Below are 22,844 nucleotides of genomic sequence, written 5' to 3' on the forward strand. Positions count from 1 at the left end.
ATAACGTGATTGATAAATAGAAATCTGTTGAAAGAATTTATTTCATTTTCATTTTGTTGTTTTTCACAGTAATTAAATTATTTGTAATAAATTGCTATATTGGAAGGCATGTTTTAGCTATGATGAAATTCACATTTGTATGTTTCTTTGTTACAGTGTGAAATTATAAATTTTTGGTAGGTGAATTTAGAAATAAATGTACCTTATTATTTCTTTTTATAGGTATTCCTAGTCGTAAAATAAACAACACAACTAGATCCTCTGCTGGTTCTAGGAATGGATTAAATTCCACAGAAAGTGAAGCTCGGGGAAATGGTACCCAGCCTGCTCTCTCTGGAACTGGAGAAGAGACTGTTAGGCTAGGTAAACAAAGATTACAGAAGTAGATAGAAAAAAAAAAATGCAAATGGTTTTAGTTCTGAGTGATACTGAGTAATTATTTTTTAAAGATGTGATCTTTGCCTTACCTGTCTTTTTAATGTAAATATATCATTTATATTTTTATATCTCATTTGACATATAATTTATTTAAAAAGTTTGTGATCATCTGTCTGCTCTAAATCTTTAGGAGTTGACAAACCTTTTTTTAAAACATTTCTTCATTATTGAGAGACAGAGAGAGACAGAGCAGGAGCATGGGAGGGGCAGAGAGAGGGGTAGAAACAGAATCTGAAGCAGGCTCCAGGCTCTGAGCTGTCAGCACAGAGCCCGACGTGGGGCTCGAACCCACGAGCAGTGAGATCATGACCTGAGCTCAAGTCGGACGCCCAACCTACTGAGCGGTGCCCCGACAAACTTTTTATGTTAAAGAAACAGGTGCCCCGACAAACTTTTTATATTAAAGAAACAGTAAACATTTTAGGCTCTGTCAGAACTGTTTGACTCTGCCATTGCAGCATTGAAAACAGCCAAGGGCAATATGTAAATAAATGTGCTTGGCTGTGTTTCAGCCAAACTTTATTAATCAAAACAGGTAGAAGACTGGAATCAGCCCATGGGCCATAGTATACGCACCCCGGCTTTAGAACATTAACCACTTCTTTTTCTAAAATCAACAGGGTTTCCTGTGGATCCACGAAAGGTGCTAATTGTGGCTGGCCATCACAACTGGATTGTAGCTGCATATGCTCATTTCGCTGTGTGTTACAGGTACTGTATAAGTAATAAAGGTTTGTTTTTGGAGAGGTGTAGTTCTTAATAATTGTGATTTTATATTTACAGACATAAGAGTTGTTAGTCATATGTTTTTCCTGCGTATTTTGCCCACTTCTGTGTCTCTTGACTAGATTTCGTTTCGTTTTATTTATGTAATTAATTTGATAAATGTTCTGATAGCTTTTATATATCTTTCCCATTTAATATCAACTGTGATAGAATTGAGGTATCTTGAGGTTATTTCTTTTTGCTTATTCTGTCCAGCTCTTGAATCACTTAACTATTAAGTGGCTAGGCAGAATTATTAATAGGAGTCTTGTGATTTTCTGTCTATAGTGATTTCAGTCTTTTGTACTCTGCAGGTGGGGGTAGTAAGACTTGGTCATGACTTTCAAAGAGTTGGGAGTGAGGTATTGAAGCAGGACAATTGTGGGCAGCAGTGATATGGTTTAATGTCTGTAATCTGTGAGACTTACACAGAGGTGGTTTGGTTTTACTAATTCTTGCATTCTCAGAAACTAAGAGAGAATGAAAAAGAATGTAGTGGAGACCAGTGATTCAGTTTTTTTAAGTTGGAGAAGGGGTAGGATTCTTTGTTCACAATCACTGTATACAGTGTTACTCTGACAGAGTGGCATAGTAGCACATAGACGGTTGTGATTATTATCCCACTAATTGCTAAAAAATAAAAATATATAAACATTTTGTCACTATTGAGTTTAGTTAAGAAAAAATAGCCACAATAGATTAAAAATATGAAAAATAACTTATAGAGTTTACAGATGTATTTTAAAGAATCCCAGATGTATTTGTTTAAATCTGAGCTTATTGGTAGGTTAGCCATTTGGGTAAAAAAGCCTTTTGTAACAATAATCTCTGTGTTATATTTTCATTGCAATAGAGAGTTAGTGCAAACTTTTCCTTCTGAGAGTATTCTGTTTTTTTATTTTAATTATTAAATAGTATGGAAATGACTTTTTGGGTGATTTCTTTGGGGGATGACTTTTATATGAAGCAAGACTGATTTGAAAAAAGGAATTTTTTGAGGGGAGGTGTTTTGAACTTAAGGGCTGTGGCTCTAAGTTGAGAAAACTATTTTAGACTTTATTTTTTATTTGGTTAAATATTATGTACGTGTTTTTATTAATAAGGAATTCCAGAGGAGTTGTGAAATAATTATGTTACCCAGGTGTAACCTCTGTTATTGCACAGCAGTACTGAAGATTGCTACTTGCCACACAGAGACATGCAGTATTGCACAAAATTTCCCTCACTGAGTGACAAATATCAGAAGGATGCTGTTACATTTTCCATTTTTTGTGTTTGCTTTTGACCATGACCTCTCTTTGCTTTCTCTGAGTGTTGTTGATGACAGACTAATTATGCATAGTGATGAAGGAAGAGAATTGAGGATGTATTGCATTTCCTCGTATATGGTTAAATCATTTAACACAGTGGCAATTAGAAGATTTCAAAATAAATACTCAAATGATTTCAATAGTGTAATCTTTTCCACAAGTTGTTTTTCCACAGCTTTTCATAAATTTAAAACCCTAAAAAATGAAATAGTACATTGAACCCCTGTATGTTCTCACCTAGATTTACTAATTTTCCACATTCTTAGGCTTTACTTTTTTTTTTTCCTTCAAATTTCTATTTAAATTCTAGTTAGTTAACACACAGTACAGTGTTGGTTTCAGGAGTAGTTCAGTGGTTCATCACTTACAACACCCAGTGCTCATCCCAACAAGTGCCCTCCTTAGTGCCCATCGCCCATCTAGCCCTTCCCCCACTCACCTCTCTCCCTCAGCCCTCAGTTTGTTCTCTGACCTTAAGAGTCTCTCATGGTTTGTTTCCCTCTCTCTTTTTTTTCCTCCCTCCCACGCTTACCTGTTTACTTTTGTATATCTATGTTACTGAAGAGAGGTTGTGTAAATTGTTGCCCTCCGGGAGCTTTTTGATCTTTAATCCATTCGGAACTTGATTTTGGTTTATGGTGTGAGATTTAGGGATCTATTTTCTTTTCTTCCAAGAGGGTAGTAGCTAATTATGTTCTGATTAGTTATCACATAAATTATCCTTTCCTCAGTGAATTTGCAAGCCCTCCTTTATCTTGTTTTATATTTGTATAGATATACTTAGATCTAATTTTAGACTCTCTTCTAAAATGACCTATTTTGGGGCGCCTGGGTGGCGCAGTCGGTTAAGCGTCCGACTTCAGCCAGGTCACGATCTCACGGTCTGTGAGTTCGAGCCCCGCGTCGGGCTCTGGGCTGATGGCTCAGAGCCTGGAGCCGGTTTCCGATCCTGTGTCTCCCTCTCTCTCTGCCCCTTCCCTGTTCATGCTCTGTCTCTCTCTGTCCCAAAAATAAATAAACGTTGAAAGAAAAAAAATTTCTTAAAAAAAAAAAAATGACCTATTTTATCTGTTCCCATATAATCTGAGGTACTACATATTTGTAGTAAGTTGCACAATGTTGTCAGGGCATGACTCCTCCACTACATTTCTTTTGAGATTTTAATGTGGATGGTATTCATACTCTTTGCATAAGTCTCCTGATTTCATAGTGTTGGTTCACTGGGCAGGAGTAAGGAGGTAGAGTACCAATCAAAGCTCATCTGTCTTGTTTTACATATTAAAGTTTTGTGTCACTTGTGTGGAAGATGATAAAGCATATATGTTTTTCATCTTTGTAGTTGATTTTAACTTAAAAATAATACCACCTATCATATTGAATTAAATTTTCTTTTTTGTTTAATCTTTAATCAGAATAATTGATTTATTCTGAAAGAGAGAGAGAGAGAGCACATACATGTAGGAGGGACCGAGAGAGAGGGAATCCCAAGCAGGCTCTGTACTCGCAGTGCAGAACCCCATGTGGGCTCAGACTCATGAACTGCGAGATCATGATCTGAGCCGAAACCAGGATTTGGATGCTTAACTGACTGAGTCACCAGGTGCCTCGAGTTAAATTTTCTAATTGTTATAATCACTTTCAAATATGTTGTCCTGATTCTTTTACTCTTTTTTGGCATCCCTATTTTATAATAACCTAATTTCTGTAGAGAAAGGTAACTTATAGGTATGATTTCTGTAAAAGATGAGCTCATATACACTTACACATCTAAAGTAATGATCACAAAACTTACATCATTAAATTCTGCACAGGGTCTCTATTGAACACCGTCCTGAGCCTCGTATGTGTCTGTGTCTACATCAGCAGCGTGTGGTCACTATTCTCAAGGTGCTGGCAAATCCCTGCATTGTGCCCAGTTTGACAGTTCCTAAGAGGGCCTATATGTCATATCTCAATGTTTGTACATGTTTAGATTTTACTAAATGATTTTTTTCTGTTTATATATCATAACACATGATCCCATCTGGTGGCTGAAGTGAGTAATTGCAGAACCATATAATGCTTAGGAAAAATTGTGCATTTTCTTTTTTAAATTTTTTTTTTTCAATGTTTATTTATTTTTTGGGACAGAGAGAGACAGAGCATGAACGGGGGAGGGGCAGAGAGAGAGGGAGACACAGAATCGGAAACAGGCTCCAGGCTCTGAGCCATCAGCCCAGAGCCTGACGCGGGGCTCGAACTCACGGACCGCGAGATCGTGACCTGGCTGAAGTCGGACGCTTAACCGACTGCGCCACCCAGGCGCCCCAATTGTGCATTTTCTTAAAAAAATTGTGCATTTTCTGTATATTCTTTTGAAGTGAAGGAAATCATTAGTTCTTTGAAATGATAAGGCTGAATTGCATATTTTTGTGAGTAATGGTTGTATTACTTTACCGTACTTCAAAAAAAAATTTTTTAAGTTTTATGTATTTATTTTGGGGGTAGGGGAGAAAATCCCAAGCAGGCTCTGTGTTGCCAGTGCAGAGCCCATTGTAGGCTTGAACCCACAAGCTGTGAGATCATGACCTGAGCTGAAATCGAGAGTCAGCTGCTCAACCGACTGAGCCCTCCAGGTGCATGTTAGCACACGTTATTAAACAAAATTGAAGCGAAAGTATTTCTACCCGGGTCCTCAGGTAACTGTCATGTATGAACACTGAAGGTTTTTTTTGTGATTGTGTGTCAGGTAGTATATAAATGAGCATCGTTTTCTTCATGTTGTGTTTATTGTCATAGGTAAGGCAAATAAAAACTTTACAACTTTGTTTCCATCGGTGTGACTTCAAAAGCAGATATTCCATAGTTAAGGTTGAGGTCATTACTTGTGACTGCATAACTATAAGTTCTGAATGTATGAAGGCTGGCTATATAATTATATGGAATACATGGCTGAAAGACTTAAGTTCAGGTAGGGCAGAAAAATTACTAAAAACTTACAGGTATGTTTATAAGTAATGAAATATTAAAGCATTTATATTCACTCAACTGCAGATCTGAACCGTGGTAGGCTTTATTTATTTGGAAGGAATAGGCTCATGAAATTTTTTCATTTAGAATGAAACCTTTAAAATCAGGCTTTTTCAAAGCCCTACATTTTTTTCATTTGATTGTCCCAGTTTATTGGAATGCATAGTGGTATATACCGGATTATGCCTTTATCTTGGTTTACCTGGATAGACTATCAGCCCTGTCGCCTGAAGTACCAAAAAATAATAGGTTGATTGTAGGTAGTTACAGTTAATAACTGAATAACTGATTAATAATTGAAAGGAATAATATCCTAAAATTCTCATTTTTGTGACTGTTCTATCCATAATGATAGTAGCACTTTTCTGAGTAGAAAAGTGAAAGATACAATCTTTTTCTTTTTTTTAAGTTGTTAAAGCTTTTTCAAAATCTGAGTGATTGTTCTAAACTTTCCTTTGGAGAAATATAAAACGCTGGTCTCTTGTTATGTGGCTTATATGTCCTATGTATGTAAATAGAAGATAGCTTAAGAATATTGTTCTGGCTTTGTAGAGGAAATATATTGGCAGAATCTTGTATTTAATAAATATAGCTGTGATTAATTTTTTTTGGAACATTCGTTTGTATTGTTTGCTTAATTGCTGCTGAGTCTAACTTTTATTTTATTTTTACTAACAGAATCAAAGAGTCTTCAGGATGGCAACAAGTGTTTACCAGTCCATATTTGGATTGGACTATTGAACGAGTAGCTTTAAATGCAAAAGTGGTTGGAGGTCCACATGGCGACAAAGACAAAATGGTTGCTGTTGCTTCAGAGAGTAGCATCATCTTATGGAGTGTCCAAGATGGAGGGAGCGGAAGTGAAATTGGTAGGGAAATTCTTGTTTCTGCTGCATTTTGCTGGTATATGTAATATTGTGAAGTTTAAGAGGGATCGCCCATCAGCATAAGAGCCAACCTGGACCATTACTTAGCTAGAGCTGCCGCATCATCTTTCCAGGGTTCAGTGGTAATAGAACTGCTCAATGTGAGAGGAAAGATCTAGTAAAGATGGGGAAGTTTAGTGTTTTAGGAGAGAGGGGAGAGTTTTTTTTTTTTTGTTTTTTTTGTTTTTTTTGTTTTTACCAGTTTGCTCCAGCTGAAAGCTGGCAGCTTTATGAGCATATATTTTTCCTGGATCCCAGTGAGTGGGGCCACTTTCTCTCCAGTTCCGTATACTGTGGGCCTGAAGATGGGGTAAATAACCGTCTTTCTCATCCTCGTTTGTTGCCTCTAGAGCAGAAATTCTCAAACTTTTTAATCTCAGAACTACTTTGTACTCTTAAAAAGTCATTCAAGACCATTAAGAGATTTTGCTAGTGTATATTATATCTATTGTTACTTATCATTAGGGGAATTAAGGCTGAAATTTTTATAAATGTTTATTAATTAGTTTCAAAATAGCAATAATAAACCCATTGTATGGTGACATGAATAACATTTTAATGAAAACTAGCTTTGTTTTCCAGAAATGTTTGTGAGAAGAGTGGCATTGGTTTAGTTTTGTGAATCTCTAATATTTTACTAAGTTCCAGTGCCTGCCTGTTTGTGCATTTAGTCTGCTGCATTATGTGTTTTTGGTTGATCTACATGAAGGAAATTTGGCTTTATGCAGATATGTAGTTGGAAAAAAAAATTTTAATAGTCTTTCCAGGTAATTGTGGACATTGTTTTTTTGCTACTTTTCCTAAACATTTGAAATCGTATCAATGAACTTTGCATACTCTGTTAAACTAAAATTCATCAATCTGTCTTATTTATTTAGTTTTTAATTTTTTTAATGTTTATTTTTGAGAGAGAGAGACAGACAGACAAAGCATGAGTGGGGGGGAGGGGCAGAGAAAGAGAGAGACACAGAATCTGAAGCAGGCTCCAGGCTCTGAGCTGTCAGCCCAGAGCCCGACGCGGGGCTCGAACCCACTAACCGTGAGATCATGACCTGAGCCAAAGTTGGACACTTAACCGACTGAGCTACCCAGGTGCCCCTCAGCAGTCTATTTTATACTTTGAATGGATGTTTTATCCATGCGTGGTTTTGTGACATCATGCATTGGTCATTTGGAAAACGTTGGTTTACTGAGTTATGGAGATCTTCCAAATGTTGATCTCCTTCATTGTACAATATCCAGGAAAAAAGTCACTACTTATCACATCTCTAAATTCTAATGTATTGGGACACCGTCACATTCCCTGTGGTAGATAAAAGTTTTCCACAATTCCAATTTTCACTTGAATCATTGAATTTTTATCATTGAAATAACAGGCTTATTTTGTTCTCTTTTGAGGGAAGTCTACTAAGTACTCAAATCTGAATTACAATGGTTTGTCACCCTTTCAGATAAAAATGACATTCTGTGAAAACTGCTGCTAGGTTAGCTCTCAGCTCCAGCATTCGAGATGCTTTTCCTTGACTGACGTACACATAGTACTTAGTTACACGGAATATTAAGAACACATATACTCAAAATTGAGATTGAGTCAGTACGAAATGCTATATAAATTGCTTCATCAAAGCCATTCTTAAACTGGCCTTTTTTTCTTTCCTTGCGAGAGTGTGTGGCAGAGAATTGAATGACTGCTGGTACAGTTTGGTGCCCCTGCTTTAATTTGTGCTCAGGTGCCTGCCATTGTCACCCACGTTGCTCTGCATACCTACCGTCAGTGCAACTGTCAACACAGATGTTTTAGGATAAAGCATGAGATTCATAAAAGTTTTTAATGTTTCGAGTATTTCAACACCACATGCGTTTGTGGCCGTACATTCACGCAAAAGATCTTTAATGATTGATGGGTTCTGACACCAAATTAATAGAAGCAAAATACCAGGGTCAGCTACATCTGTATATGAATCTGTTTGCAGGACAAAAATGTAGTCTGGGTCACAGATACAAAAATGTAGTCTGTCTCTGCCAAGTCTTTAATTCAGGAACTTACTGTGTAATTGAAAAGTGGCAGCATTGTGATTTTTTTTTACTGACTTTTCATCTAGTAGGCATTCGGCATTGTCATGCGTCCCAGGCTTTCTCAGCTGCTAGCAGTTGTGTGCGCCTCTCTAGCCAGTCCAGCACCATAATTACCCTGTAAAGTGCTTCAGTGCCTCTTTCATTTCTACTTTGAAATTTTATAACAGTTCTGGCTTTTGAAGACCTTTTCACATCTTCATTTAAAATATTTTTTCTAGGGGCACATGAGTGGCTCAGTTGGATGAGCGTCCGGCTCTTGATTTCGGCTCAGGTTAAGATCCCAGGGTCATGGAATCGAGCCCCATTTTGGGCTCCGTGCTGAGCATGGAGCCTGCTTGGAATTCTCTCTCCCGCTGCCCCCCTCCCCTGCTGGCACATGCTCGTTCTCTCTCTCTCTCTCTCTCTCTCTCTCTCTCTCTCAAATAAAAATAAGGTTTTTTTTGTTTGTTTGTTTGTTTTTTTAAGTTCATTTATTTTGAGAGAGACAGAGTGCGAACAGGGGAGGGAGGGACAGAGAGAGGGAGAATCTCGAGTAGGCTCTGTGCTTTCAGTGCAGAACCCAACACTAGGGTTGAACTCACAAATCTGTGAGATCACGACCTGGGCTGGAATGGAGTCAGATGCTCAACCAACTGAGCCACCCAAGTGTCCCAAAATACTTGTCTTTAAACTGAGTATGTGATCTCAGTGTGCCCACAACTGGCATTAGGGCAGTATTCAGAAATGTTCTGTTGGATAGGCACAATAAGGCAAGTTATCAACATCTATACATTTGAGGGAAATAATAATTTTTGTTAATTCTAATAGTTATTTCCTATTTTCCTATTTTGCTCCAGTCTCCCTTCCATGTCATATCTATATTTGTCAGCACCTTTAGACTTAGATGGCACAGCTGTGGGTTTTGCAGCAGACAAATGTTTTAATTTTATCATTTTGAAGCCAAAGAACCATCAATAAGTAGATGAAAAATGTATTAGAATAAACTTATTTTAGAATAAAGTATTTCAAACAGTTTCAAATAAAGTTTTAAAATTTGTAGAGGTTTCCAGAGCATTTTTAATACTAATATTGCAAAACACAGCAAAGTACATATGTCTCAACTGTGTTTCTTTGTAGGCTCGAGGAAAGTTTGGGTTTTAAGGTAATTTTTTGGACAATAAAGAGGTTGTAACAGAGGTTACAGCAGATAAAACTGAAGACAAACAGAACATAGTGGAAGTATTTCCAACAAACTAAGTTAATCTTGGGGAAACTTACAAAGTTAGTTATATCATACAGCTACCAATATAGACAATTCTAGGCAACATAAGAATAGATACATACATTCTGTTAGCTGTCATAGTGATGTCCCCATTATGTCAGGTAGCATCTGGAAGATTCCTCTATATTCTTGAGATAACGACAGTAAACAAGGCAAATAATTCTTTAATATTACATAAAAATAGTCTTGACCTCTCAGACTTCTAGAATGTGTCTCAGAGACCCACAGAGACTCACATACCACACTTTGAGAATTATTGTTCTAGACCACTTGCCTTCCCTTCTCTCCAGCTTCCCTCCTGACCTCCCCACATTTCAAATCTCCTGTGAGTCATCGGGACTTCTACTTGGTATGTCTTCACCTGGGTCATTATCCTTTAGTGCTTTGAAGTTACCAGCTCTAGTTCCCCAGCTCAAACATTCTTTCACTTCCCTGGGATCTTTACTTATCGCTTCCCTTGTATCAGGTTTGGAATCTGTCATCACATTCCCTCTGGCACAGAGCCTCAGTTTCCTCGCACTACTCCCTTTGCTGTTTTTCCCCGAAGAAACCCCAACCCTGGTGGGGGTGCCTGGGTGGCTCAGTTAAGCATCGTCTGACTTTGACTCAGGTCATGATCTCATGGTTTGTGGGTTCAAGCCCCACATCAGGCTTTGTGCTGACAGCTCAGAGCCTGGAGCCTGCTTCAGATTCTGGGTCTCCCTTTCTGCCTCTCCCCTGCTTGCACTCTGTCTCTCTCTGTCTCTTAAAAATAAATGTTAAAAAATTTTGTTTTTTAAAAAGAAGTCCCAATCCTGACCAAATCCACCTTTCTACCTGAATAGCTAAATATGACTTGGAAACAGAAATGCATGCATACAAAGCAATACTTCGTCTCCATTCATGACCTCTACTCTCAGGTGGGCCTTTAAAAGCTACCCAGAAATGCTCATGCGTTATCCTTGTCACTTTGCCACTCTCCTAAATGACTATTTCACACTGTTTTTCTTTTCTTTAGACTTCCAGCACTTTCTGCCATTCTCATTGAGAGAGAATATCAAGTCATATCTGTGTATCTGTGCTCGTATACGCTGTTGTCCCATGTGTTACCGTGACTAAGTTGTCCCTGCTTTAATCTAAGGCCAACTGTGTGCATTTTGTTGTATAACTAGATCCTGTTTGCTTTCACTTACAAGGAGCAAGGACATTGCTCCAGTAGCCGTTTGCTCTGTCTCCTGCGTCGTAAGGACTGCTCACCTCCTGCTCTTGGACCTTTTCCGCCAGCACACAGCCATGCTGTAATTGTGTGGTGAGAATAACAACAAAAACTACCCTACATTCTCTTCCAGGTTTTGCTCCATTTTTCTGCTTTCCTAAAGCAGAAGATAGGAGTTACCTGAACTTGTTTCAACGTCCTCCTCTGTTCTTTCCTGAAGTTGCTCTAATCATTCTTTTGCCCCCACTGCTTCATAAAACTACTCTTGTTAGTATGACCTGTGGTCTGTACTCTGATAAATCCTATGATCAATTCTGAGTCTCCTCTTATTAAAACTTTAGAGCTGTCATTTGATACCATGATTCCTTTCCTTTGGAGGACTTTTCCTCTTTTGGCTTCCAGGATACTTTACAATCCTGATTTTTATCCAACCTCCTTGTGTCTTATCGGTTCCTTTTTGATAGTTCCTCCTCATTGGACTGATTTCAAATTGTTGGAGGGCCCCAGAGCTCATCTTTCCTCTGTATTTATTCTGTTAGTGATCTCATATACTCTAATGGTGCTGTGTGCTGATGATTCACATGTTTATGTGTCTATTGTTGGCCCCTCCTCTGAACTTCAGAATTGTGTTTGTGTGAGGGGTCCCAAAGACCACTTCCAGTTTCAGTGGTTTGCACTCACAGGATTCAGCAAGAGCTACTTAGGGTTATGATTTATTACAATGAAAACATACAAAGCAAAATCAGTAAAAAGACGCATGGGATGAAGTCTAGTGGAAATCAAGTATAAGGTTTCAAGAATTCTCTTCCAGTGGTGTCCCAAAGGACATGCTTAATTTCTCCAGCAATGGATTGTAACAATACCTGTGGAATGACTGCCAGAGAAGCTCATTAGACATTTGGTGCCCAGGATTTTTCCTGGAGGCTAGTCACAGAGGCAGCCTCTGCGTGGCACGTACTAGGGGTCCAGAGTTCCCAAAGGAAAGCAGGTGTTCACCATTAACCCCATTGTTTACACAGTTTAGGTTGTCTGTCACCATGGATTACATTTCCCTTGTCTAGTTTCATGAGTGGAATTACTTAGTATATATTCTTTTGTGTCTGGCTTCTTTGATTTAGCATAATGTTTCTGAGATTTATCTATATTGTTGTATGTATCAGTGGCCCGTTCCTTTTTATTGCTGAGTAGTAGTCCATTGAATGAGTATCCTAGAATTTGTTTATCCATTTATCTATTGATGGACATTTGGTTTATTTCCAGTTCAGAGGTATTATAAATTCAAGAAGTCGTCTTTCTCTGGGCATGTTTTCTTTTCTTTCTTCTCTTGTTTTGTTTTGTTTAGTGAATATGTTTTCTCAAGGTAAATCAAGGTAAATAACCTAGCAGTGGAATTTCTGGGTCATATAAAAAGTGTATGCTTAATGTTATAAGACACTTACAAACTGGTTTCCAGAGCAGTTGTATTATTTTACATTTCTGCTAGCAGTGTATGAGAGGAGTATATACAGTGATTTTAATGGTGGTTTTAATTGCATTTCGCTGTGGATTAATGATACTGAGTATCTCTTTCATGTGCTTTATTGGCCATTTATATTATTTCTTTTGGGATGTGTCTTTAAATCATTTTCTCAGGGCACCCGGGTGGCTTGGTTGAGCATTCGATTCGGTTCACTTCGAGATCCCAGGGTTGTGGGATCCAGCCCCTCGTGGTTAGGCTCTGCGCTAAGTGTAGAATATGCTTGGTGTTCTCTCTCCTCCCTCTGCCCCTCTTCCCCGCTTGTGCATGCACTCTCTGTCTCTCTCTCAAAAATAAAATTAAATTAAAAAAAAATAATTGTTTGGGGCATCTGGGTGGCTCAGTCGGTTAAGCGGCTGACTTTGGCTCAGGTCATGATCTCACAGTTTCGTGAGTTCGAGCCCTGTGTCGCTTCTGTGCTGACAGCTCAGAGCCTGCTTGAGATTCTCCCTCTTTCTCTGCCCCTTGCCTGCTCATGCTCTCTGTGTCTCTCAAAATAAATAAACTAAAAAAAAAAAAAAAAATCATTGTTCTCTTTTTATGAGGTTGTCATTCTATTATTGATTTGTGATAGTTCTTTATATATTCCGGATTAGAGGTTTGCAGCCAGGAATATTATCACGTAGGAGGCATGGAGACATTTTTGATCGACACAGCTAAGGGAGTTCTTTGTGTGTATCCCTCTCTCTTCCTCCCTCCCTCCCTTCCCCTCTCCATTATCTCTTTCTCCTCTCCTTTTGTCTTCTTTTTGGAACTCAGCTTTGTATTAGACTATTTCATATTGGTGTAGAGATCACTGAAGCACTGTTGGTTTGTTTCATTTTTCTCCCCATTTTTAAAACAATTTAGATCAGTTTTTTTTATGCCTTTAATATTATTTACCCATTTTTTTCAGTTAAGCCCATCTAGTAAGTTTTTTATTTGCAATATTGGACTTTTAAGCTGCAAAATGACCTCTTTTGATTCCATTTTAGTTTGTTTTTCTGCTGAGATTTCTTAACCTTTTTACTTAATGATGTTCTACTTTTTATTAAATCCAGCATATTCATTATAGGTGTTTCGTTATTTTTTGACTTTAATTCCAGTATCTGGATCATCTCATATTTTTATTTCAGGCCCTATCCTACTTTGCACGTCTAGGAAGTTTTGACTGTATGCAGGGCATGTGCGTGATATATCATATAGGGGATATGATTATGTTCTCTCTTAGAAGATGTGAGGTTAGTCCTTAGAAGATGTGAGGTTAGACAGTTAAATTACTGGAGGATCTTCTTGATCCTGCTGGCCTTGTTTTTGTGCTCTGTTAAGGGTAGTTAGCCTCGCGCTGCTTGATTTTTTTATTTAAAGGCTTGGCTCCTATTCAGGGGAGTGGTCCTTATTCCTAAAGTGTTGCTTTTTCTGGAGTCTTTACGGAAGGAATGTCTGAGGTGTTCATCCAGGGTTCTCCACTCTTCCTGAGCTGGAGCGACCCATGTAACCTCTGTCACCTGTACTCTGCACTCAGGCCTGTAGCAGCCTTTCTCTTCTGTTTTTTGGGGATTTTTCCTCTGCCCAGGTGCAGTCCGGCCTCTGCCAACGGGTAGGAAACCCGTGTGCAAACCTTCTGTGCCGCCGGCTCACTCACCCTGGCGTGCCTTTTTCTTACCACTTTTGCTCTCAGGTTCTAGCCACCTCATCAGCTGCGTGATCTACCTCAGTCTCTTCAGGGAGAAGCCATCACTCTGCCCGTGAGTTTGACCTCCCTGTGGTAGGGCCAGTAAAGCGCCCTGAACGCCGAAAGCCGGGTGAATGCGGGGCTCCTGGCTATTTCCCACCTTTGCGTCTTCAGCTACCCGTTGTCCGGTGCCTGAACACCGCTGCCTCGTGTGTTGTGGCCCGTTGTCGCTTCACGGTGAGGAAAAATCCGATGCCGTGTGTATGCCATCATGGCTGGCAGTGGGAGTCCTCCCTAACAACTGTAGGGAAAAAGTTTTAACGTTACAACTTTGAAATTATGATACGCTGGTAATTAATTGTACGGAGAGAAAGTTAAGTTGTGTTTTCTCTCCCCTCCCCCACTCCTTTTTTCAAACAGGCGCTTGTAACACGGCAGTGAGTGGAGATTTCAGGCCTTCCTTTGCTTTCAGAGGCCAGTGTGGTAGGGAGCTGTGCTGGGAGACGGTACGTGGTAATTTGTTCATGTCCAGTGAAAGAAACCACTTACTATTACAGATGTTCTTCAAACTTGACAACACCGTCCAAAGAAAATTGTTTGGCTGGTTTGTCTGGGATAGAGCTCTTCTAGAGGTCGGGCTCCTTTCATCTTAACTTGTATAAGGCGGTGCTGCTGGATTGCTGCTATAAGCAGTATTTTGCTGAAAGGGTCCCCGAAGACAGGAACTTGTCATTACTTGTAGCGTGTCTTCCCTGTGGATAGTAGCCGAGATTGTTGAGCCTAAGCAGGAGTGACACTTTGAGTTTCTTGAGATCATTCAGAATGTCTTCCTTGATTTCCCTTGATTTCATCCTTCTCTAGAGTAATCGATGTTAGTTGGTTTTCTAGTTTTTATTTCCACCTTTAACGCGGCCCATAGTACTGAATATGGTTGGTTTCACATGTTCTGAACAATTGTTTTGCATCAAAATTAAAGGATTTCCTAAAATTGTGTTTGAGGTGATGATTTTCTGCTCTGGAGTGGCAGGTTTTTGGGTATGTGTGTTGTATTTTATTTTGCTGGGTTTTTGTTTTTTTTTTTTTTTTTTTTTTTTTGGTTGACAGGTTTGGTTGAGGTGGTGTATTCATGTGTATACGTATTTATACATATAGATTATATATATGTATATGTATACATATATATATACATACACGTATATATGACATTCTTAGCAATACTTACCACTTTTTTTTCTTTTTGTCCAGTGTAAATCATTTTTCCTCCTAGGTGCCTGGCTTTTTCAAAATTAGTTGAGAAATTTTTTTTGAAGATTTATTTTTGGACTGCCTGGCTGGTTCAGTCAGTGGAGCGTGCAACTCCTGATCTTGGGGTTTTGGGTTTGAGCTCTTCGTTGGGTGGAGAGATTACTTAAAAATATTTTTACATTTTTATGAAAAATAAAGAGGTTGCATGCTCCACCAACTGAGCCAGCCAGGTGCTCCTGGTTAAGAATTTTCAAGGCGTTTATTGCTGCTGGTCTTGTCTTGTATGTAGTTCACAGTTCTGAACAGAAAGGGAAATACTGTGCACTGGTGTAAGAGTCAAAAGAAATCAGTTACCTTTTCTGGATTATGCTTTCAGTACACGCTACAATTGCAGTTAATTGGTTTGTTTCTTCCCATGAGTTCTTCAGAGCCTTATGCATCATGTTTTTCTATTATATATTGTCCAGAAACGACTGTAAAGGGCCATAATGCCATACCAAAGTGAGCCTAGAATTCTAGAATTCTTTTAGCGATTTTTGGGTCTTCTGCTATTGATGTGGGATATTTGCTCCTTACAGCCTCCCTTCCTACATCCCCTCTTTCCTTTTTCTCTGATTCTCTGGGCTTGCCCATCCCCCCCGCCCCACCACCATTTGGTGAACTATTTACCTTTAAAAAAAACTCAGATGGCTTCTTTTCTAAAAAATATCTTCAAACCTCTTTTCTTAACACCCCCCCCCCCTTTATTCCTCTGGACGTTACTTGATCCTGTGTATCCACATCTTTTAGTTATTGTTGTGTTATGGTATAATTGGTTGTTTGCATTTTTTCTCTTTTAAACCTTAAGTACCCAGTAATATCCTGTCTGTTCATGTGTTTCATCCTATGGCCTGATATGATGCCTGTTGAATGAATTAAATGGAGATCTGCAGTGCTGAGAGACAAGGAGTTTAAAATAATTAGAGTAAAGGCTTGAATGTTTTTAGTAAGATTTCTTGCTGCCTTTTTTTCTTTGTGTGTGCACGTGTGTGTGTGTGTGCGCGCGTGTGTGTGTGTGTGTGCGCGCGCACGTGTGTGTATCCAGATTTCTGGACATGTTCTTAGATAGTTAAGGCTGCCAAGTCTCTGTCTTGAGATCAGTGGTTCACAAATACCCCAGTCATTAGCAAGCTGTAGCTAAATCTCATATAGGTTTTATAAAGGTGTAGTGGGTTTTCTGATTTAGCGAGTCTGGGATGAATCTTAGGATTCTTTTTATTTTGTTCACTTAAAAAAATTTTTTTTTAATTAGTTTTCTTTATTTTTGAGAGGCAGAGAGAGACAGAGTGCGTGTGGGGGAGGGGCAGAGAGAGGGAGACACAGAATCCCAAGCAGGCTCCAGGCTTTGAGCTGTCAGCACAGAGCCTGATGCGGGGCCCGAACTCATGAACCTTGAGATCATGACCTGAGCCGAAGTCGAATGCTCAACTGACTGAGCCACCCAGGTGCCTCGTCATTTTGTTCGCTTTAAATTTACCTGGTTATTTTGATGGTCAACCAAGTGTGGGAACCACAGCTTTAGATAATACGGTGTTTTAGGGTAAGGTTACTTAGGGCAGCTGCTTATGAGCTTACCAAGTTTCTTGTTTTTGATCCCTAAAGGGTCTAGCATATAACTTATGGAAATGAGAACACATTTAGTCACCTTGAAGATGTTTCTAATCTGGGTTTTGATAAATTCTAAAGATAGTGACTATTTAACTCTTTATTTTTTATTATCATTTAAGGAGTGTTCAGCCTTGGTGTTCCTGTAGATGCTCTCTTCTTTATCGGTAACCAGTTGGTGGCTACGAGTCATACAGGGAAAGTGGGAGTATGGAATGCCGTCACTCAGCACTGGCAGGTTAGTTTTAACTAAAGCACATTACAGAAAATGTTTCTGAAACTCATGCTGATTATGCATTTGCTTCATTTTTATGGAATTCATAGTGTGGAATTCATAGCATAATGATTAGATATTTGTGTATATTGCAGAATGGTCACAGTAAGCCTAGTTTAACATCTTTCACCAAATGCAGTTACAGAATTTCTTTCTTGTTTCAAGAATTTTAAAAGATAAAAAAAAAAAAAAAGAATTTTAAAAGATAAACTCTTAGCAACTTTCAGATGTGCGATGTAGTATAAACTATAGCTGCTATGCTGTACATTATATTCCCTTGACTTATTTTATAACTGGAAGTTTGTATCTTTGTATTTTTGTTTAAGTAGGCTCTACGCCCAATGTGGGGCTTGAACTCACAACCCTGAGATCAAGAGTTGCATGCTCTAAGGACTGAGCTGGCCAGGCCCTTACTTTTTTTTTTTAATCTTTAAAAAAAATGTTGTTATGTGTGTGTGTGTGTGTGTGTGTGTATGTGTGTGTGTGTTTATATATATTTTAGATTTTTTAAAAGTTTATTTTGAGAGAGAATGAGAGAGCGTGAGTGGGGAGGGACAGAGAGAGAGAGAAGAGAGAGAGAGAGGGGGAGGGAGGGAGGGAGGGAGGGGGGGAGAGAGAGAGAGAGAGAGAGAGAGAGAGAGAGAGAGAGAGAGAGAATCCTAAGCAAGCTCCGCATTATCAGTGCAGAGCTGGACAAGGGGCTGGAACTGAACCAGGGTTTAGAACTGAACTGTGAGATCATGACCTGAGTGGAAATCAAGAGTTGGAAACTTAACCAACTGAGCCACCCAGGTTCCTCTTACCTTTTATCTTTTGGTTTTGTTTTGTTTGTTTGTTTGTTTCTAGGTTCCACATAAGTGAAATCATAGGAATTTGTCTTTCTTGGTCTGATTTTTTTCATTTAACATAATGCCCTCAAGGTCCATCCACATTATTGTAAATGACAATGTTTTCTTTCTTTCTTTCTTTCTTTCTTTCTTTCTTTCTTTCTTTCTTTCTTTCTTTTTGTGGTTGAGTAATATTCCAATGTATATTTACACTACATGTTCTTTATCTCTCCATCCATGGATGGACACTTACGCTGTTTCCATATCTTGGCTATTTTAAATAATGCTGTAGGGAATATGGTGGTACCTATATCTTTTTGAGTTAGTGTTTTTGTTTACTTCAGATATCTACCCTGCAGTGGAATTGCTGGATCCTATGATAGTTCTATTTTTAATTTTTTGAGAAACCTTCCTACTATTTTCCATAGTGGCTGTAACAATTTACCTTCCGACCAACAGTGCACGAAAGATCCCTTTTCTCCACATCCTTGCCAACACTTGTTACTTCTTGTTTTTCGATAATAGCTATTCTAACAAGTGTGAGGTGATAACTCATTGTGGTTCTGATTTGCATTTCCCTGACGATGAGTGATACTGAGCATGCTTTCATGCACCTGTTGGCCATCTGTATGTCTTTGGAGAACTGCCTATTCAAATCCTCTACCCATTTTTTTTGTTTTTATTTTTGATTACATAAAATATTACGTATATTTATAGTGACATTTACTTCGAGATACATATTTGATTATGTTTTGAAGAATGTTTAGTTACTTGGGAAAATGAGTGAGTATTTAAACTGTGGTTTGGTGTTTCATATTTTTGAAATGTTTTAACTTAACATGCTTTGGGAATAGTAGTCCAGGCAAACTTCATTTCCTGAGTAAAGCTCAGAACTTTGTGAAAATACGTAGCCTGTTCAGAGAAGATAGCAAGCTAAATGATCTCAAGTACTTGAGAGGAACAAGAGGATAAGACTATAAAAGAGTTAATGCTTGATTCTGAAGGAGAGAAGAAAAATTAAAGGACTTAAGTAGAGAGTAACATGATTAGATCCCTGTTTTAGGAAGGTAGCAGCATTAACTACTATGAAAGCAGGGCTGGAGATCAGGGGTAATCCAGCAAAGAAGCAGACAGATTTGACGAAAGGCAGTGATGGTAGAGATGGCAAAGATGAGCCTATTTGAAAAACATTTCATAAGCCTTCCTAAACGTACAGGATTGGTGTCTGGTTTGGGTGTGGAAAATTAAAGGAGAGGGAGATGTATTTCCAGTTTTGGATTGCTAGTTTTGACAATCGGGTGGATAGTAATAAGTTGACAGGGAACATGTTTACTCTGAGATTCCTGTCGGCATCAAAATGAATGTGTGCAGTACACATTTGGGAGCATTCCTTTGGAATTTAGGAAGGAAGAAAGGGCTAGAAAGTAGTATTTAGAAACCACAATGCTTCTATGACAACTGAAAAAGTAAGAACTGATTTAAGGTTTTCTGTTGAGAGGATGTACATAGGAAGAAAAAGAAGTCTGGGAAACATTAGCATTTAAGGGGACAAGATAAGGAAACCAAGAGCCACAGGAACATACATGATTGAGAAATAACATTAGTCTAGGATATGATTTGTAAATATAAGTTAATTAGGTTTTGTTTGGGGCAAGCCAGATTGTGGGAACTGAAGAATCAAAAGACCAGGGATTGGACACAGCAAACTCGGAGTTAGCTTTCAAGAAGTTTGGTGGTGAAGGAAAGCAAGGAGACAAAGTGATAGCGTGAGAATCAAGGCTGGGTGGTAGAAAAGATGTTCAGTGTTTTGTTTTTTTTTCTCTAAGATGAGAGAAGCTTGAGCATGGTTGTAGTCAGAGGGAAGTTGTCTGAGAAAGCACATGGAGGGTGAAAGAATGGAGATGATCTCTCATCCCATCAAAGTCAGGAATGTATGAGATGTAAAACAGCTTAGAGACTTTCACCCAACAGAAACTAGAGATGCCTCCTTCTCTGATGAAAGAGTAAGGAAGGAGGATTGAAGAACATAAATTCAGTGGAAGACAAAGGCACTGGAAGTATGTATCGAGGATTGCAGAGATTGTAATTTGTACATTTGTAGTGGAGCTGGGTGATAGAACTATGTGAGTGTCTCCATTAGTGCTCAGTACTGGGAATAAATAGGAGCAAGAGGAAAGAAACCAGCATTAGCCTGATCCAGGATTGGAGAGTTAATAAAGTGGATATGACACACCAAGGGATGAGAAAACATAAAGATGGCAAAGTAGTTGAAATCATGAGATCAAGAAGTAAGGAAGTGCCAGGTGGACAGAGAAGGAAGCAGGGATGTCAAGGGACTCGAGGGATGTTAAAGCCGACTGATGATTAGTAAGGAGTGAGAATTGTTGGGAAGACAGGAAGTGATACCTCTGTAAAGAGGAATGTGAATTTTTAATGATTAACGGAAGGTCTGCTTTCAGATAGGTTATTTGACAAATTATGTCAAATCTGAGCTTTTAGTGGGTAGGGGAAGCTATACTAGCTGTGCCATAAATTTGGGTTCCTAAAGGAACATACTTCTTTATTCTTTTTTTAAACCAATGTTTCTAAAACTACATATAAAAGTGTTCATATCTTTGGGATCCTGAAAACTCTGCCGGCTTCCTCAAAGTGCCCTTTATTCTAAAGCTTTTATTCCCATGTAAAACCTGATGATTCTCGTTTGGTGTACGCATGAATTGAAAACCGTATCCGACAAATTCATCCGTACGCATGAATTGAAAACCGTATCCCAAGGTCAGGAAGACCTTGGGAAAGTTGAGCATTCAGCATACAAGCCTTGTAAACCAACTAGGTGAACTTCACTGTAGTGTAGAGGTGGCATGTAATGAAGTCTCAGCGTCTGTGGTGCAGACATCCCTGGGCAGTTACCGGACCCCAGGCTGACCTGAGTGCTGTGATGCTGGTTGAGTAGGTTCTCATTTGGCCTTTAGCAACAGTTCTGCCCTCGAATAACACACAAAGTATGTGGGACAGCTGTTGTATATTCAAGGTTGATTTGAAGTATTTGAATCAGATGAGTGAGAGAGAGAGAGAGAGAGAGAGTGTGTGTGTGTGTGTGTGTGTGTGTGTGTGCGCGCGCGCGCGTGTGTGCGCGTGCGCACATGTGTAAGTTCTAAAAGCTGTTGTGAAATTTTTGTTGATGTAGCAGTTCTTATAACAGCTGCAATAAGATTTTAAGGAAAATTTCCTAAAAGCATTGTATCTGATTTGGGTAAGAAAAAAGAAAAATTTTTTTTTGTTTGTTTTAGTGCCTCAATGAAAGAGGCATTAAAGAAACGCCCTTTGATAAGAAGGATATTCAGGGGCGCCTGGGTGGCGCAGTCGGTTAAGCATCCGACTTCAGCCAGGTCACGATCTCGCGGTCCGTGAGTTCGAGCCCCGCGTCAGGCTCTGGGCTGATGGCTCAGAGCCTGGAGCCTGTTTCCGATTCTGTGTCTCCCTCTCTCTCTGCCCCTCCACCGTTCATGCTCTGTCTCTCTCTGTCCCAAAAATAAATAAACGTTGAAAAAAAAAAAATTAAAAAAAAAAGAAGGATATTCATACTTTGAAGGGGAAGCACTGGAACGAAATACACATCAGCAAAGAAATTGATAGGCTGGTAAATCTAAATAAGTGATTATTTAATAAGTAATGGATGAGGGTAAAAACATAGTGTTAAAAATGATGATTATCTAGGTAGAGATTGTGGTTGAAAGATTCTAGGGCCTTTGTAGTGCTTGGGAACACAGATTGATTTTTTTTTATACTGATTATTTTCAAATTGTATATCATTTAATTTTGTACATAGAGATAATGATAATCATCATGTGCTACCTTAGAAGAGAAAATCCACTTCCATTGTAGATCTGTGACCATCATGTCTGAACCAAATACATTAATCAGTACGATTTCTCAGGTTCTTGATGTGAAGTTGTTAGGATAAAGAAGAAGAGGCCCCAGAATGACTGTCTCTCACTTATGCTAGGAGAGAAGAACTCAGTCCTAACTCCTCTATAATTTATCATCCTCTGCTTTCTCTGTTCTTGTACTGAGGGGTAGACATGAAGGAAAAGCAGGATTTAGGTCAAGGGTTGCAGAAAAAGAGGTTGTAGAAGGTTCTGGTCTTAGAGCCTATCTTCCCAGAGAACCAATGGTAGAAATGTTTGCCTTGGATGTGTGTTGGGACGCTCCAGGCTGCAGCCACTCTTTCATTGATAAGGGATCTAAAAGGAGAGGAATCTCATGCCCTTATCTGTCCCCATCCCCCTACTCTCAAGATTCTGGAGTAGGAGTTGAAGTTCTTCCTAGAGTATTGGAACTAAAAAAAAATGAACTTGGCATGAGAAAACTGGTCATTGGCGTTAAAGCAGCCTTCCCTCCATTCTTCAGACACCTTTACTCATATCACTGAAAGGCTCTCAGGGTTTACCTGCTACAAAACTTATTGGCTCTGATGAAAAGGAAACCCTGACCTGAGGTTAGTGCAGGGGTGGGGGTGGGGGGGATGGTAATTGAGTCTTTGAGATATTTCCGTGTACGACACCAGAAGGTTCACACAGGAATTAGGGTCATGTGCATGCAGCTTTAGAGGAATCATTGGTTCCAACTTTTAGCATTTGGTTAAATTTGTTCCTTTTATTTAGAAGGGACCCATATTGTACACTTTTATACTTGCTCTTCTGT

At 39.0% G+C, this 22,844-nt stretch overlaps 1 protein-coding gene and 1 long non-coding RNA gene across 3 annotated transcripts in view; one reads left to right on the top strand and one right to left on the bottom strand.

Moving 5' to 3' along the window:
* Positions 1–22,844, top strand: part of KCTD3 (potassium channel tetramerization domain containing 3) — a 54,613-nt gene that overhangs the window by 12,148 nt on the left and 19,621 nt on the right. The window contains exons 7-10 of one of the 2 annotated variants that reach the window (XM_043568877.1): positions 223–363; positions 1,059–1,149; positions 6,201–6,391; positions 17,162–17,277. In XM_043568877.1, the coding sequence (XP_043424812.1) occupies positions 223–363; positions 1,059–1,149; positions 6,201–6,391; positions 17,162–17,277 (539 nt within the window). The remainder of the gene's footprint in view (positions 1–222; positions 364–1,058; positions 1,150–6,200; positions 6,392–17,161; positions 17,278–22,844) is intronic. The other variant, XM_043568878.1, reaches the window with a different exon arrangement.
* LOC122476330 lies at positions 2,293–4,366 on the bottom strand. Its single transcript, XR_006295457.1, has 2 exons — positions 3,573–4,366; positions 2,293–3,327 (listed from the first exon to the last, which is right to left on the bottom strand). It is a non-coding gene; the product is annotated as an uncharacterized LOC122476330 (long non-coding RNA).

The sequence above is a fragment of the Prionailurus bengalensis genome, chromosome E4, assembly GCF_016509475.1.
Source record: "Prionailurus bengalensis isolate Pbe53 chromosome E4, Fcat_Pben_1.1_paternal_pri, whole genome shotgun sequence".
NCBI lineage: Eukaryota > Metazoa > Chordata > Mammalia > Carnivora > Felidae > Prionailurus > Prionailurus bengalensis.